We start from the raw sequence: 16631 nt of genomic DNA, 5'->3' as shown, positions 1-16631 counted from the left end.
ATTGAAGAGAGTATGAAATTGTTTAACCGAAAATAATTTTTATTCTTCAACATGTAAGCCCATTTTAAATGTACTTCCATCTTTATTTTGTATCTCAAGTTCTTTCGGTTCCAATAATTTCCACTCATACCACACATAATCCTCATTTCCCTTTCTTTCAATTTCCAATTTTATTACATCATCTGGAAAAACTTTAATTTGCTCATGAAGCGGCAAATATATTGGGTACCAACTACTAAAACCATTTGCTTCATCTTCGAGTGGCGAAATTGATATTTTCACATCATCGAATAATTCTGCTTCAAACCAACCACCGAATCCGCACAACATTCCCTCATAATTTACACAAAACTCGATAACTTTTTTCATATATAACTCACCACAATTTGGATGATGAAACTCAAAACATTTTTTACATTCAGATAAAAAAATACATTTCGATAAAGGTATAATACACATTTGATCGAACATTTTTTCTGATTTCGCATAACTCCACATAAAATTCGACATTAAAGGTACTAAGAATGATGTATATTTCATTGGTATTGATATCGCATTTGGACTTAAAAATCGTTCGCAGCCGATTAAACATTCAGGTGATAATTCATTATCTCCAAACCCGCCCAATAATTCACTCACCAATATCTCGACTTTCTTATCAACGTTAACAGTTCGCATATCGCCTTCTATGACTTCAACTGTTTCAGGCCATTCTTGTTCTTTCCTTAATTGGAGTAATCGCGCAGCAATTGGATTCTTTTCAATAGCTATGATATGTTTAGCACCTGCTGATAATGCAGAATCAACAATTGGACCACGACCTGCTCCTACAATAGCTATAAGTGGTGAATGATCGAATTTGTGAAGTGACTTCGATATGGCGGTTTTGTAAAGTGAATATTTGATTTTATCAGATTCGAAAGATTCGTAATGAGTGGATGTTAATTGTTGTTGAAGTGGTTGAAGAAAACATTGAAGTTTAGTAAGATATGGGTTGGGTGGGTTCTTAAGAAAAAGATCACAGAAATGATGATAAAGTTGAAGATCTTCATTACTAATTGGAAATTGAAATGTAAAAATAAAAGAAGTGTTAAGGTACATATGTGATAATAGTTCATATTCACATGATAGTTTAATGGATAAATCAGATGAAAAAACATTTTTGGAATTAATCACAAAATATGGTGAGTTGACAGTACGCCAAATTGGATTGAATGTGGAAGGGCAAATACCTAAATTTGTTACGTTGTCGCATAAATTTGCTAGTTCGATATAAAGTGAATAGTCATCACAAATTGCACAATAAATAATCTCTTTGTCACTTAAACGTGGCTTAAGGATGTCGGCAAATTTGTTGACATTAAATTTATCTAAAGTAAATAAGCGAATTGAAAATCTTAAATAATCACTAAGTTGGATTGATTCTTTATTATTCAAGTCAACGATTATTGCTGATCCTTCAAGTCTGCTACAATATCTTAAAAATTCGCAATTTAAATTTTTTAGAATATTCTGATATTTAAAAACTGGTCCGAAAAAAATTTTTTTATGTTGAAATATACTATAGTTTTGAATGTAATCATTTATATCATCATATATTACATATACTTTTGGGAGTGTCAACATGTAGATTTTAGGGTGTCTTGTGCTGCAACCGGTTAAAAGTGACATAAAAAGATTTTACAAAAAGTGTCATTGCCCACAATAAAAACGATCAATAAACTGATCAATTTTTCATCGTAAATTATTCAATTCTGCGTCGAAATGAACAAATGTAATCAATCACTTTACTCGTCATTATACAAGTGTGTAAAAACATTTCAACGAAAAATAATAATATATTTTTACTCAATCCGATATTAAATAATAATCAAATCTTCATCCGCAGTTATATCTCTTGTTTGTACAGAGTAAAATGCAATTGGCTGACCCAAAGTTTCTTCCAAATGATTTCTACAAATATCTTCGCACTCGGCTTCGCAACCCGCTTCAACAATGATCATTTTGGTCGACAAATAATTTCTCGAGATTGCATAGTTCACCAAACATTGATATATTCTATTCTTCTCTTTTCTGAATTGACTTTTACCCGAATTTATTCCGCCATTTTTCAGTGTTATTGTTGTGATAATATTATACATTGTTTTATCTTCAATTTCGAGATTAATTTCGAACTTGCCAACAGGTGTTAAGAACCGATAATCGAATCTTTTACCCATTTTATATTCGACTACATATACACATGAGTAAGGAAAATAAATTGTGTTCGCTTCATAACTCTTTTCACATGATGTTAATATAATATAATCATTTGTTAATATTAATTTAAGGATTTGGTCACGCGCAAATGGTATTAATCGAGGTAAATAATAATCATTTCCATAAAATCGTTTATAAACTTGCAAAAAGTTTGATTGAAATATATGTTTCGTAAATGATCGAACACTTTTAACTTTAACTGTTGTAATATATAATACACTACTAGTATTTTGATTTAATATTTGTGTAATGATTTTGGTTTCGGTTAAGTTGACGATAGAGTTTACAAGGAGGACGTTTATTTTTCTGAGGACTTGATCGGCTTTTATGAATTGGTCGTTAACGTTCACCTTAATTGAACTAATTATACGTAAATCATCCAAATCTTTATTTGAATACTTGCAGAGTTCGTTTAAGAAAAATGAACAATAATTTAACCAATGAATAGGATAAAATACTAAAAGCAAATTATTTAACAAAGGTACCACAGAAGAAATTGAATTATTGTTATTTGACATTAAATATTGTGTTACTTCTTTATTTAAAGTATGTTCAATTATATCAATTATTTTTGCTTGTATAAAATCGACATATTCACTATAATCAATTGTATTAAATATATGTAACAAATGATGTAAAGAATTTGCAAAGTTTAATTCATTTAATGATTTCTTTGTTAAAGTTTCATTAATAAATAATATTCGATTAACCACATTTAACACAAAATCCCATGAAAAAGGCGCTTTAATAGTACAAAGACCTTTTAATATGTTTAATGATTCTTTCGATTTCGCAGTAATTTCCAATATACATTTAAAGAAGAATTGTCTTTTCCAAAAGTTAAATAAAAATTCTTTACATTCGTTATCAGTTGATAAAGCAAATGGTTGATCTTTAGGTTTAAAGTCGACCAAATTAAATGGCACTTTTAATAATGTTTTAATAGCATTAATGTTATTTGATTTAGCAGCATAATGTAATGGATATAATCCTTGTGCATCTTGTAAATTAACATTAGCGTTATGTTTTAATAAATATTTTATTATCGAAGTATTACCTTTAATTGCTGCATAATGTAATGGTGTTAATCCATTCTTATCACTCGAATTTATTATATATCCATTTTTAATAAGTTTTTTAATTTCAGTTAAATTGTTTTCATTTACATATGTTATTAAAGAATTCTCGATTCCATATGAATGTAATTGTGATATACAATTTTGATGATTATTTTCTATTGCATAACTTATTGGTGTTCTATCATATTTATTTTTAGCATTTAATATATCTTTATATGTGGGATCTAATGTTTTTAAATATAATGTTAATATTTGTATTGATCCTTCTTTACAGATTAAATGAAATGGATTATTACCTTCTTCGTTTACATCGATTAATGAAACATTTGAATTCTTTATGATTTTCTCTATAATTGAAATCATTGAATCATTAATCATATAATGTAATACTGTATTACCTTTATTATCTTTTTGACTTATTACGAAATTATCAGTAATCAAATATTCAGCTGTATTATAATTATTTGAAATTGCGGAATAATGTAATGGCGTTCGACCTAATGAATCTTTCGAACTTAAGAAATCATGATTTTGTTCAATTATTTTTGTAATTAATGATGAACTTCCGATAGCTGCTAAATGTAATACTGTAATATTTTCAACTTTTTCATCATCGAAATATTGTAATGATTCAATAAATTTATCAAATTTCGGATTTATAAGATTTAATATTGGACAATTTGTTTTCAAAAATGGAATTTCTTTATTTGGTAAATTATGTTCTTTAAATAAATTTTTAGCAATTTTGAAATCAATTGTTAATAAATGTTTCGAATGTTTTATTAACATAACATTTTCTTCAGGATTAATAGAATAACTTAATGAAAATGGTGTAAACCCACAATTACATGCAAGATCATTATCTGAATGTTTAAGGATATTAATTGATTCTGTATTTCCTGATAATACTGCATACATAAGTGGTATCATTCCATTATTATCTTTTTCATTGATTAATAATTTGGATTGTGAAAGTACTTCTTTAAGTAATAAAATATGTCCACTTGCTGCTGAATAATGTAATGCTGTTGCACCACGTGAATCCTTATGTTTAATATCACATTTTTGGGATTGTACTAATAACAATGCTTCTTCAAACATATTTCGCTTAATTAAATGAATCAATAAATTGTCACCATCTTCATCACTATATGATGGCGATGTGACACGCTTAACAAGATTAAAGGTTATTTGGTTATTCCCTAAATCTGCTGCTAAAAAAGCAGCTTTTGTTGTTTGCTCTTCAGAGGCGAACGTTTGTATCGTTTCAACGGTTTTTGCGGATTTTGATGTGACTGCAACTTCAAGTGGAGAAAGTCCATCAGAATCAAGAGCATTTGTAGATAAACCAGAAAGAATTAAGTAATGACAAATAGAGTAATAACCTTTAGATGCTGCTACATGAAGTGCAGTATAATTTTTTGGACCAGCAGTAAGATTTAAATTTTTGGAGGCAGTGGATTGATGAGATTCAACAAGGTATGTAACAGCTAATAGGTTTTGTGATAAAACAGCTGAATGTAATGAAGGCAATGCTCCATATTGTACTAGTAATTCAGCAATTTCATTATGACCTGAAATAATAGCAAGATCATATGGAGAAGTAAATTTAAGTCTTCTGTGGTTAAGAAAAACATTAGATTCTGCACCAAGAATTAAATCATCAACGGAGTTGATCTTGTTTTCCAAAAGAAAACGAACCGCATCAATTTGTCCATAATAAATTGCAAAGTGAAGCGCACTCCATCCTTGTGTAGAATAATCATGAAATATTTTTAATGATGTTTGATAAAGACGAAGAAGATTAACATCACCTCGTTGAGCTGCAATATGAGCTGGTGTGATTTTTTTTATGTTTTGGAAATGAGTTTTTGGAAAATGATTTACAACAAATTGAGTAACTTCTCTAGCAGAAGCCCATGCTGCATAATGTAGAACAGTGTTCCCGAAGTAATCAGTGATTAACATTGCTTTTTCCCCTGCTTTTGCCAATACAATAATTAATGGGTCAAGATCATTTGTTGACGCCCAATGATGAAGTATAGTTGCACCTGTTTCTGGAACTATTTTTAAATCTGCGAGGTTTAATTCTTCTTCAGATGGAACATTGGGTTTTTTGGTATGAGTTGACATTTGGGGGTGTCTAAATTATAGAAAATAAAGTTCTTAATATTTTCTTGCAAGAAACATATTGAAAAACACATATTTATCTTTTATTTCATCCATAGTGCATGAAAATATATATAATTTATAAATTTGAAAAATTTAATAGAATTTTTTTCTATTTTGTTGAATTATTATCGCAGTATTTATATTTTAAATAATGTATTATCCATTTTTTTACAGTTTTGTCAAAACAATGAACATTTTTAATTCAATCTAATAACGAAATCTGTATAAATTATAACATTTGATCGAATAATATTAAATATATAATTGATAGTCAAATCAGTAATTATAAATATATTTTCATTGATCAATTCATAATCGAGAAAAATACATTTTTTTTGATTTTTTTAATTTTCAATAGACCATTCAGAATTTCAATTCAAAAAATACCAACACAAATCATTTTGACAGCCATTCAAAGTCAAAATAACTGTCTGAAAGCAAACCGACATTTTATGTTCATTTTTTTGAACCATTAAAACCGATCAAAACCGCCACCGTTAATTCAATAAATTATTTCATAAACTTTTATACAAATATTAATTAAAGTATTTCATATCTATAATCGACAACATCTCCTTCACCGGGTCACAAATCTCCATTGGAGTGAATGGGATTATCTGTGCCTCGTTTAAAGAATTCAAGAAACTATAATCGACGTTTTCATCCAAAGGTTCTTTTGTTTCCAAATCAAATTCTTCCACATCTTCCATATCATCTTGTTTAAATTCTTCGTTAGGGATTTCAAACAAATCTGTTCTCGGTGTTTCACTTTGTAACATGGAAAACAAAGAGCATTCCAACACATTATTATTTTGTTGTTGCTTTACGCCCCTTAACGGCTTCGCCGGTTTTCCCGGTTTTTTCTTAATTTTCACTTCACTTTCCATTTTTTTCTTCTTTTTCTTGTTATTTCTTTCCACTTGTCTTATAGCTGCAGTTTCATCTCTTTCTTCTCGCGAAGGTCTTGTATGTTTTTGAGGCGAAGACTTTTCTTCTTTTTTCTCGTTATTATTTGGCATGACTTCAGGCTCTTGAATATCAATTTCATTAAATCGCCAATTCATAAATTGTTGCGGCTCTTCAATTGTTGCCGGCGCGAAATCGATTGGAAGTAATAATTCGGTGTTTGGAAGTATCGAAAACTTTTCTCTTCTTGTCCGCTTCGATATACCATTTACATCTGATATTCCTGCGAATACTCCAACGTATGTAACTCCATCGCATTTGAACAACTTCACAACGCAATTTGGGCATAAACTACGTCGAAAGTTATGTATGAATTGCGGATTGTTTTTACTTGTGTCAATGACTAAGTTTGTGCCGCATATGGAATATATACGATGATCAACGCCATTATCATAACAAAATTCATCAATGGTGCCAACAAATCCTTCAACAACTGCTATAAGTTGTTCGCCTTGTAATGGCGATTGACAATATAATTTACCATTTCGAACTTGCACATCTGATGGTAATGTAACTTGTAGAATCTCTGTAATATGTTTAAGTTTTTCAAGTTCGATTTTCGCCGGATCACTACAATCAAATGGTGACATTGTACATGTATAAAGTGTTGTCGGTAATTCATACGGATGATAGATATCATATTTGGCTAATAAATCAAAGAGATAAACAGAAGTCTCTTGGTTAATCCCATATAAAAATTGTAAAATATAAAAAACGGATCGAAAGAATGAAAATGAAACATCTCCACGACGTTTCTTTAACGAATTAAATATGATTAATGGATGCGTAAGATAAAAAAATGAACGCATCCTGTTATATATGGTTTCAACAAATTGGAATAAACTAATGTCATGATCTAAGAAGTCGACCGTTAAGATGTTGATGTAGGGAACCGTTAAAATCGACGGGTGCATTTCGTTGATAACTTTCTGTGAAATATGAACAACAGGATTATCAATGGGGAGTGCAAATGGTAAATGAACATCTGGTGGTTGTGATGGTGTTCCGCCACATTTATAACAAACATGATTTTTGGTATAATATGGACCAGAATCAAGACCTTCACATTTCTTATGAACCCAATAACCACATTTGGAACATTGAATAAGAGGATAACGGTAATTAAGATTATCTTCACACGAACATCGAATGTGTTTGTTAGAACAAATAGGACAGATGTATTTGTTAGGCATGGTGTTTTGGTTGATGTTAACACATGCTGCATGTTGCCAATTTAAACATTTTTCACATTGAATCATAAAACCATGTTCATTTCGAATATTACAAAAACACCGTAGATTCCATGGTTCAGAATCGCCACCTTGTTGTACTAATACTTGTGGAAGTGGACATTGAAATTTTGTATTAAATTTTGGAATTTTTGGTCGTCGTGTTGTAACAATTTTATTTTTGCTAGAACTTGGATTACTAGTCAGAAGGCGCTTAATATTGAAATATTGAGAAGTTTTATGAGTAAAAAGATCTTTAAAATCAACTGGTGGAAGTTTAGGGCCAGAACCTAAATCAATATTTTGGCTCCATACTTGATGCTCATCTTCTTCTACAAGTGAGATTTGTGGGTTGTCTGTCCCAGGTGGAGCACCAGACATTTAAACCACTTAAAAAGTGACATAAACTGTTTCTTTGTGGGTATGTGAACGTTTAAAAATAACAACAAAAAAGTTGTGCAAAACTGAATGATAAATACTTTTACGTGATTTAAGACATAGCCATGAATAATCTGGAAAGAATTAAGGGAAATGGTATGTTTATGGTTTATTTTAAAAGAGCGATGTTTTCTTCATAATATGAACAAATTCTTCATATGAAACTTCACCGTCACCATCGCGGTCTGCTTCTTGTATCATTTCTCTGAGTTCTTCATCGGTAAGATTTTCACCAAGTTCAATACTAACACGCTTTAAATTCTTGAATGTAATTTTCCCAGTGTTGTCATCATCAAAAAGCCTGAATGCTTTCCGAATTTCATCTTCTGGATTTCTTTCTTGCATTTTCTTTGTCATCATTTGTAAAAATTGTGCAAAGCTAATTGATCCAGTTTTTTCAGTATCAACATCATTGATCATACGACGGATTTCTTCTTTTGTTGGATCAAAGCCAAGAGCTTTCATTGCAACTTTTAATTCTTTAGCATCAATTGATCCACTTCCATCTGTGTCGAAAAGATCAAATGCCTCACGTATTTCTTGGCGGTGTTCCTCTGAAAGTTCTTCCCTTGCTTTCACATCAGTTTTTGTTTGTGCCATTTTAATAAAATAAACGTACACCCACAATTTTTCTTGCACAAAAAATCCTTATAAATCACAGAGATAATGATAATAGCCCATAACTCTGAGAATCATTTAAGCAGTCAAACAGTATTTTGTTATAATTTGTTTAACGCTACAAAATTTTAAAATCATAATTCATATTATTCTTTAATTTTCAAACATTTAGTGTAGTAATATGTAAGAGGAACGTCCTTCTATTTGTGTTTTATTTTCCTTCGTTAAAGTGTTTGAAAATGTTTTTGGTGCTTTTGGCAAAAGATAACAAGGCACCATAAAAGGGCCCATAATTTTCAATTGAATTTTGGCCTTTCGCAAGCAGTATTTATATTGAAAAAGTGATTCAGCTTTTGGCTTTATTGACTTTTGTTTGAGCATATCGGCATTTAAATACTTTATAGTTTACGTTCTATCAACAATTTGAACTGAGGTCTGGCAAAGATCGAAGTAAAATAGCCAAAATTCATACGAAAATTGAAATAAATCTGTGCGTTTAGCAAAAGCTAACATGGTCTCGACAAGCAATTCATTGAATAAGGACTGGATTCATGGGATTCCTACTCCCGATGAATTCATGGACGAAAATGATTGCTCTATCCATGACATGTACTGCCCAAGGTATGGTTCTATTAATGATGCTGAGCGTATTATGACCCATGACCAGCTTGCTGAGATAATGAAGGACACAAGCTTACACAGAGCTTTCAAGCGTTACTTAATTTTAGATGTTAGATTTTTTTATGAATATGAAGGAGGGCATATTCTAGGTGCAAGACATATAAGAAATAGGTCTGAACTCATCAGCCTTTACAATTCTTTTAAGGACGTAGCAAATGAAACAGCAGTTATAATACATTGCGAATATTCACAAGAAAGAGGACCAAAAGTTTTTTCAATATTCCTTGAGCATGACCGTAATCAGAATCTTCAGGTTTACCCCAATAAGACATACCCATACATATTTTTACTCCAAGGCGGATATAAAACATTTTGGGAAAATCATCCAGATTTATGTCGGGGTGATTACGTACCAATGCATCAACGAGAACACGTTGAAAACAAAGACATTCAAAGATGTTATTCATATTTCAGGAAATATATGTTACAAGAACAAAATTATGTCAAAAGGTCCAAATCCGCAATAATGAGTCAGAGCCCTTTCTTTCTTGATTTTCCCTTAGATCCGAACGAGTTTAATTCTTGTTCTGGAATGATTTCAAGCCAACCGGTTTGAATTAATGAAGCTAGTTTCAATAAATTTTTTTAATTAGCTTCCAATTTAAACACAATTAAATACTTTTGAGCTAATGAAATTATTCGAAATTTGTTTGTTATTGAAAAAACGGTTGTATTGGATGTGAAGTGATTTGGCGGTTATGGCATTTTTGATGGGCTTTGGACGTTTATAATTTTATCGGTCGACAGCGTTTTCTATAATTTTATTGCCATACATCGGGAACATACTTTGACCTGATAAAAAGTGCTATTTCCTATGCAGCAACCAAAATTTGAAAACGACGCAGTTCGTACAATTACAGAACAAGCTATCCAGGAATGCCTTAAGAATCAAGTTTACGATCACTCTGCTGTAAACAAGTGGTCGAGTGATATATTGGAAAATACACTTCGTGCTCTTTGCGAGCGTTTCCAATCTTACAAATTTGTCTCTCAATGCCTTATTTTGCAAAAAGCTGGTGGTGGTCTTCATGTTTCTTCATCATGCTATTGGGATAGCAATAGTGATGGAATGGTAACAGTTCGTTGGGAAAATGAATCAATGCACTGCATCGTATCCATTTATGGACTTGCAGTTCAATAAAAAGTTGACATTTTTTTTTTTGGAATCATAATATTCTTTTCATTGTTTTAATGTGTTTTTGCATTGAATATCTTCAAAAATCTGCTAAAGTGGAAGGAATATGCATTAAGTAATTTAGAAAAAAACAAAACCTGCGAATAAAAACTATTGTGAAATCAAAAAGCAAAAAAAAAATTTGATTTTCTTGCAAACTTTAACAGAAATTTGTATTAGAAACCGATCAAAATCATTTCAAATCAAATGATCACCCGCCATAAATATTTGCACGTTTAAAATATGCTGGAGTTAATCGAATCGAATCGAAGCTTCACTTGCTAAAGGTAAGTAATTATTTATTCGCGAATTCATTTTACCTTTCAAACGACATCGTGTGTTGCACCTTTCTCAAAAAAATTTAAATATTTCATTACAAAATTAACTTATCCAACCAATGACTTTGTGCTAAGATGAAATACGTACGACTTCACCTTTCTCACTTTTTGAAATGGTCTTATTGAATTTATTATATGAGCTAATACAAAAACCTCCCCCACCCAACTTTTAGAACGATTCATACAACAGGGCACTCTAAGATTTTAACCGATAACACTTTTTGATGGTTAGAAATATTTCATTTTTATTTATAAAGTCATCAAAGCCTTGCTCTATAGCAGGAAAGGAGTCTTCTGGAAATATTTCCAGAGCACAAAAAGGATCTCTATAATCATCACATATAGAAGGATCTATTGGCTTTTCTGTAATCGAAGGTTTAGGATCTTGGATCTTTAATGGTGTAATAAAGCTTTGCTTATGAATAGCATTCAAAGGTTGATTTTGATCAGGTTTGATTAACCTTTGGAAAATCTTTTTTCGTCATCGTATGATATATATTTAGCTCGAATATGAAATTTAGGCATACCTGTTCGATATGGTATTTTGGACATAAATAAATAAAAATGAACTAATGTGGTAAGTCATTAAAAATTAAAAATGACACCATGAAAAATAACACCGATGTCAATTCGCTGGTATGTTTCTGTTTGGGTTTGACGTACCTCATAGAATTTCTTAATACTTTACATGTGTAAATTAATGTTAATGTAACATTTACAGTAAATTTCCTCACAAAAAATTATGGGCAATCGCTTAATAACACGCGACTTTTTCTGAGGAAATTTGAATGCTTTATTCCCACTTTTGGGTACATCCATGAGAAAAGGAAAAATAACACGCCACTTTTTGTGTGATTTATTTTGGCATTAAAGCAAGTCATCTCGTAGCATTTTCAAATGAAAACATGGTGAAACATTCATTTGTGAACGCAACGGCGACTTTTTAAAAAGGAGAATTTGGAATTCCAACAGTTTACGAAGGATTCTCGAATATGCTTATTCTCACATGATTTATGATGTTCTTTTCTCATGAACTGTTAAACTGTATATTCACATTTTTGATATTATGAGTATAATATATTAAGTTTTTATTAAGTAGCTAAAACATTTTTTGGACATCTAGGTGCAGTATGAGTATCACCTCCACATATACTGCAACGATATTTCTTCTTCACTTTTGGAGCGTTTGCTTTATCCACATTGTTTCTTGGATATCTTGAAGGCGCTCCAGAAATCTGTATGTGTTCTGGTGGAAGAATATCTCCATCTTCTCCTGTTTCATGTTCAAGCGAGCATAAATCATTTAAGGCTTTGTCTAGAATATTTCTAATTTCAGAAGATCGATTCGCGAGGGAGAAAAAACGTTCAAATTTATCAATGCAATTACTGTAACTCCAATTGTTTTCTTTGTTTTTTGGCCGTAAATATCTTTCAATGGTATTGGGATTATCTGTTTTATTTTCGTTAGTGATTATCAATCTACAAGGTATGTCATTGATTGTTAAGAGTGGGTTCTTATCTTCTTTAATTCTCATTAGAATAAGGTGTTTACAAGGGAGATTGTATAATGTATGATTTTTGCAGCAGGTCTCAGAGTATGGAATAGACAATACACCATTTAGTTTGAGGTCCATATATTCAGAGAATATCATTGCTGAAGCAAATGTACCGAGTTTTTTCGAATCTTCTTTGCTCATTAATTCTTGTAAGATAATTGTTGGTTTATCACTTTTAGATAATATTCTATATTTTTCACCTCTTAAATAAATTGCATATACAAGATATCCTAATGTTACAATCATATGTTCTAGTAAATTCTTGAGACTTCCAAAAAAACCTTCAACTCGATTTGATGTTGTATTATCGCAATGTATATATTTTGAAATTATACTTGGTAGCCACTTATCCTGATCCTCTAATAAGTTTTGTAACAAACGCGATCCTTTTGTTTTTGGATGTTCATTTACATAATTATTACATGCATTGATAAATTCTTCTTCAGAAATTTCTTGGATTTGTAGCTTATGAAATAAATCACACATTTCTTGCCCTGCCTTTTGTCGAAGATTACGAGAAATGTGAACACTGCAAAATATAATTTTGCAAAATGGAAAGACAAATTTCAGTGCTTTGACCTGTGTTTTGTTTCGATCGCAGATAAAGAGCCTGATATCACCTATTTTTTGTTTGATTTCTACAAAATAATTTATAAATTCATTTTTTGTTCGTGAGCATATTATTGCAAAAGATAATACTTGGTTTCGACCATTTTGATCTTCACTAATCATTAATAAATAAGGGAGGTGATAGTAATTTGTACAACTTGTATCGTCAATAATGCACAGATCATTAGCATATTTTTCAGACATAATAGGTTCGTGAAATACATAACATCCATTAAAACGCTTATTTTCATCTATTTTTGTTCGACCAATTATTTCCATTTTTCATTTGATCAAGCAATTCATCCATTTCATGGTCTCGAATGTTTTTTAAGATTTTTCTTTCTGTATTGTATAATACATCTTTCGAACAAACCAATCCTTGTTTGATGCGAATGTTATAAGCCGATAATCCTTGTAATGTTGAATCTCTGATTTTCGTTTTTTGTGTTTCGCTTAGTTGATTTCTTTCTTTTCCGTTGTATGATGCAGAAATTTCATGTGTGTGGTTTAAATCGCAAGAATCGAATTGTGCTAATTGTGTTTCGGGGTTGTAAAGAATCCTAAGGCATGCATTGCAGTTATAGATTGTTCGATACTGTCTACAGCAGAAAAGTTGCATTGATCTTGATTCACCTGTTGATCTAGGAACATATCGGCACTTATATTGATCAGAAATCTCGCGCACCCGTTGAACAAGAGCATGTACATCTTCAAAGAATGCATTGTCAAGACGAGTAAATGCTTCTATGAGCTCAGGAGGAGTCTCCATTGCACTGATTTGGATGAAACATGATAAATCACACAAAAAGTGGGGTGTTATTTTTCTCTTTTCTCATGGATGTACCCAAAAGTGGGAATAAAGCATTCAAATTTCCTCAGAAAAAGTCGCGTGTTATTAAGCGATTCTCCAAAAATTATTCACTAAAATCTCTATCGAGGAGGTTTTTGGCAGAAAAAGTGGGAAATGTCCAGACGTTCACTTTTGCTTGCTTTACATACTATCGTCAGGAGAAAATGATGGCTTTTTGAATGATTTTGATCGGTAACTGAATTTAATTAAACATAAATATCTTGGAGGAAAATTATAACCAACAAATAAAATATGGCCTAATCAACTTTATTATTATTATTTTATTATTTTAAATTAAAATTCAGTAAGTTTGAGAATAAATTACAAATATCTCGAAATTAATCAATTAATTCAAATTCATGATCACAACACAATTGTAAATGTAATATCTTCATATCAGTCTCGCAAAAATATAATATCATTTATTTTTTTCTTCATAAATTCCTTCACTTCAGAAACACCACCCAATATATCTTATATGATTATTTAAAATCAAACTAAAAAAAAAAATAAATATACATTTGTCTTGAGTTTATCATCAGATTCATCATGGTTTCATTTCTCTGTGTTTTTTCATATAGCCTCTTATAAAGGTAATTGTAAATCAAAAAATTTATTAAATCAATCAAAATTAATTCCATTCTGGTAATTCCCAATAGCATTACTATAATTCAGTATTTATTTTCAATACAATAATAATAATAAATATAACAAAGTTATTTAAAACAATGATATAAATATTCTTTTTATTATTAAATGGCTTTTGGTTTTATTTTCTTGAGTTCTTGATAAAAAAAGGCATAGTAAAAACTTTTTGAAAAATTTACAAAAAGCACTTTTATGTTAACATCGTTGATATGGAGCGCCCCAATTTGACGGTTTTGTTAAAATGGGAAATTCTCAATCATTTAATGAACAAGAGTCAGATGACAAGATTCGAAGTAACTCTTCTTACTTTGGAGACAATGGGAACTTTGATGATATGGATGCTAATGAAATAGCAGCAGCAATTCAACAACTTCAAGTTGAAAGAATGAGGAAATACAACAATAAAAATACTAACCCTCCACCACAAAGAAGCACACAACTTAAAACAGTAATTTCTGTTTCTAGTCCAGATCCATATATCAAAAACTTTAATGGAAATGATTTCCTTTGCTTCGGAATCAAAACTGAAGCTCCTTGCAAAATTGTTGTTGTTGCAAATGGGCATATAAATTCTTTTCGAATACCAGTTTTAGATCGTACTGAGTTTTCAATTCCGATCCCTGAATATTCAAGTTTTGATGTTGAAATTACACCAAATCTTAAAAGTGTCCAATCCAAACCCGGGTTTGCTATTGTTTCAAAACATATTCTTAATTTCAGATTATTAAATGATGAAGATGAAATGTGTTTCAACTTTGCCCAGCAACAACTTATCGCCAACCAGCAAATATACAACATAACAGTTGGGAAACGGTGCAGAGTGGAAAATAGTGATGTAACAGGGAAATGTTGCATATGTCTGAAAAATGATGCGACTGTTGCAATCGCACCTTGTGGCCATAATGTCCTCTGTGATGATTGCCTGGAGTCAAGGCAAGCCAAGCTTCATCACTGTCCATATTGTAATTCTTTGTCATCATTCTAAAGGTGATATTAATTTTTAATTTTTTTTTCAACTAATTAATCTCATCAAAAATCACTTTTTAAACGTTTCTATAGTTCCTTCTACAATGCTGCAATTACAAATATACATCTATGAGAAAGAATTATATATAGCAGAAGTGAACGCAAAGAAGATTTATTCCATTACATTAATATATCATTAGAAAGAACAAAGAAATTATCATTTTATAACTGTTTCAGAGAACATAAAAATCATGTATCTGCATTGGATAAATAAAATACAAAAAATCTCCAAAAGCTTGATAAAAACACCAACCTAAATTGTATTACTTAGCTTTTTCTTGTGTTTTTTATCTATATAGATAATCAGTTTATCATCTCATAAATTTGTTTCAACATCGCCAAGCTTAATCTCGCTGTGAATTGTAGCACACATTCCTCTCTGTGAATTGTAGCACTCATTCCTCTCTGTGAATTGTAGCACTCATTCCTCTCTGTGAATTGTAGCACTCATTCCTCTCTGTGAATTGTAGCACTCATTCCTCTCTGTGAATTGTAGCACTCATTCCTCTCTGTGAATTGTAGCACTCATTCCTCTCTGTGAATTGTAGCACTCATTCCTCTCTGTGAATTGTAGCACTCATTCCTCTCTGTGAATTGTAGCACTCATTCCTCTCTGTGAATTGTAGCACTCATTCCTCGCTGTGAGCTTGTTCTGTCTATCTTCATGAAGCACTGCAATTTATAATTATAAACTGTACACAATCCGCGAAATGTAACTCATCCGCCGACGACATCCGAAACGACGCAAATTATCAAATTCGTTTATCTGCAACAAAAACAAAAACAAAATTTACGAAAGTGTTTAATTCATATTCGACTTTTCACACAAATCGGTGAACATATTATTATTATCTGCTTCTTCAATGTTCCTTTGGACCACTGAATGTTTCAGCACGTTGCCAATAATCAAATGTTAACACACCTAAAAAATGCTTTCGAATTCGGATGCTTCGAATTCATATGTTTCGTTTTTGTTATTCTCGAGCAC

General features: G+C 31.0%; 7 protein-coding genes across 7 annotated transcripts; 3 read left to right on the top strand and 4 right to left on the bottom strand.

Moving 5' to 3' along the window:
• Positions 1 to 39: 39 nt before the first annotated feature.
• Positions 40 to 5471, bottom strand: GO595_008803 (protein arginine N-methyltransferase 5-like; the record flags this gene model as incomplete). Its single annotated transcript, XM_067922418.1, has 2 exons — positions 40 to 1648; positions 4126 to 5471. 2 exons carry the CDS (start codon positions 5469 to 5471, stop codon positions 40 to 42), a joined length of 2955 nt encoding a protein of 984 aa, XP_067771042.1.
• A 575-nt stretch (positions 5472 to 6046) lies between these two features.
• GO595_008802 (PHD-finger family protein) lies at positions 6047 to 8086 on the bottom strand (the record flags this gene model as incomplete). Its single annotated transcript, XM_067922417.1, has 1 exon — positions 6047 to 8086. The coding sequence occupies one exon, from the start codon at positions 8084 to 8086 to the stop codon at positions 6047 to 6049; it is 2040 nt and encodes a 679-aa protein (XP_067771041.1).
• A 171-nt stretch (positions 8087 to 8257) lies between these two features.
• GO595_008801 (centrin) lies at positions 8258 to 8743 on the bottom strand (the record flags this gene model as incomplete). Its single annotated transcript, XM_067922416.1, has 1 exon — positions 8258 to 8743. One exon carries the CDS (start codon positions 8741 to 8743, stop codon positions 8258 to 8260), a length of 486 nt encoding a protein of 161 aa, XP_067771040.1.
• A 529-nt stretch (positions 8744 to 9272) lies between these two features.
• On the top strand, positions 9273 to 9998 carry GO595_008800 (Rhodanese-like domain containing protein; the record flags this gene model as incomplete). Its single annotated transcript, XM_067922415.1, has 1 exon — positions 9273 to 9998. One exon carries the CDS (start codon positions 9273 to 9275, stop codon positions 9996 to 9998), a length of 726 nt encoding a protein of 241 aa, XP_067771039.1.
• Positions 9999 to 10256: 258 nt separating this feature from the next.
• On the top strand, positions 10257 to 10583 carry GO595_008799 (Dynein light chain Tctex-type 1; the record flags this gene model as incomplete). Its single annotated transcript, XM_067922414.1, has 1 exon — positions 10257 to 10583. One exon carries the CDS (start codon positions 10257 to 10259, stop codon positions 10581 to 10583), a length of 327 nt encoding a protein of 108 aa, XP_067771038.1.
• A 2783-nt stretch (positions 10584 to 13366) lies between these two features.
• GO595_008798 (uncharacterized protein) lies at positions 13367 to 13888 on the bottom strand (the record flags this gene model as incomplete). The annotated part of the gene is made up of 1 exon (XM_067922413.1): positions 13367 to 13888. One exon carries the CDS (start codon positions 13886 to 13888, stop codon positions 13367 to 13369), a length of 522 nt encoding a protein of 173 aa, XP_067771037.1.
• Positions 13889 to 14858: 970 nt separating this feature from the next.
• On the top strand, positions 14859 to 15602 carry GO595_008797 (uncharacterized protein; the record flags this gene model as incomplete). The annotated part of the gene is made up of 1 exon (XM_067922411.1): positions 14859 to 15602. The coding sequence occupies one exon, from the start codon at positions 14859 to 14861 to the stop codon at positions 15600 to 15602; it is 744 nt and encodes a 247-aa protein (XP_067771036.1).
• Between the last annotated feature and the right edge of the window lie 1029 nt (positions 15603 to 16631).

This window comes from Histomonas meleagridis (assembly GCF_020186115.1).
Source record: "Histomonas meleagridis strain 2922-C6/04-10x chromosome Unknown contig_72, whole genome shotgun sequence".
Taxonomy (NCBI): domain Eukaryota; phylum Parabasalia; order Tritrichomonadida; family Dientamoebidae; genus Histomonas; species Histomonas meleagridis.
The sequence above is the reverse complement of the archived record's forward strand: the minus strand, read 5'-3'. Positions and strand labels throughout refer to the sequence as shown.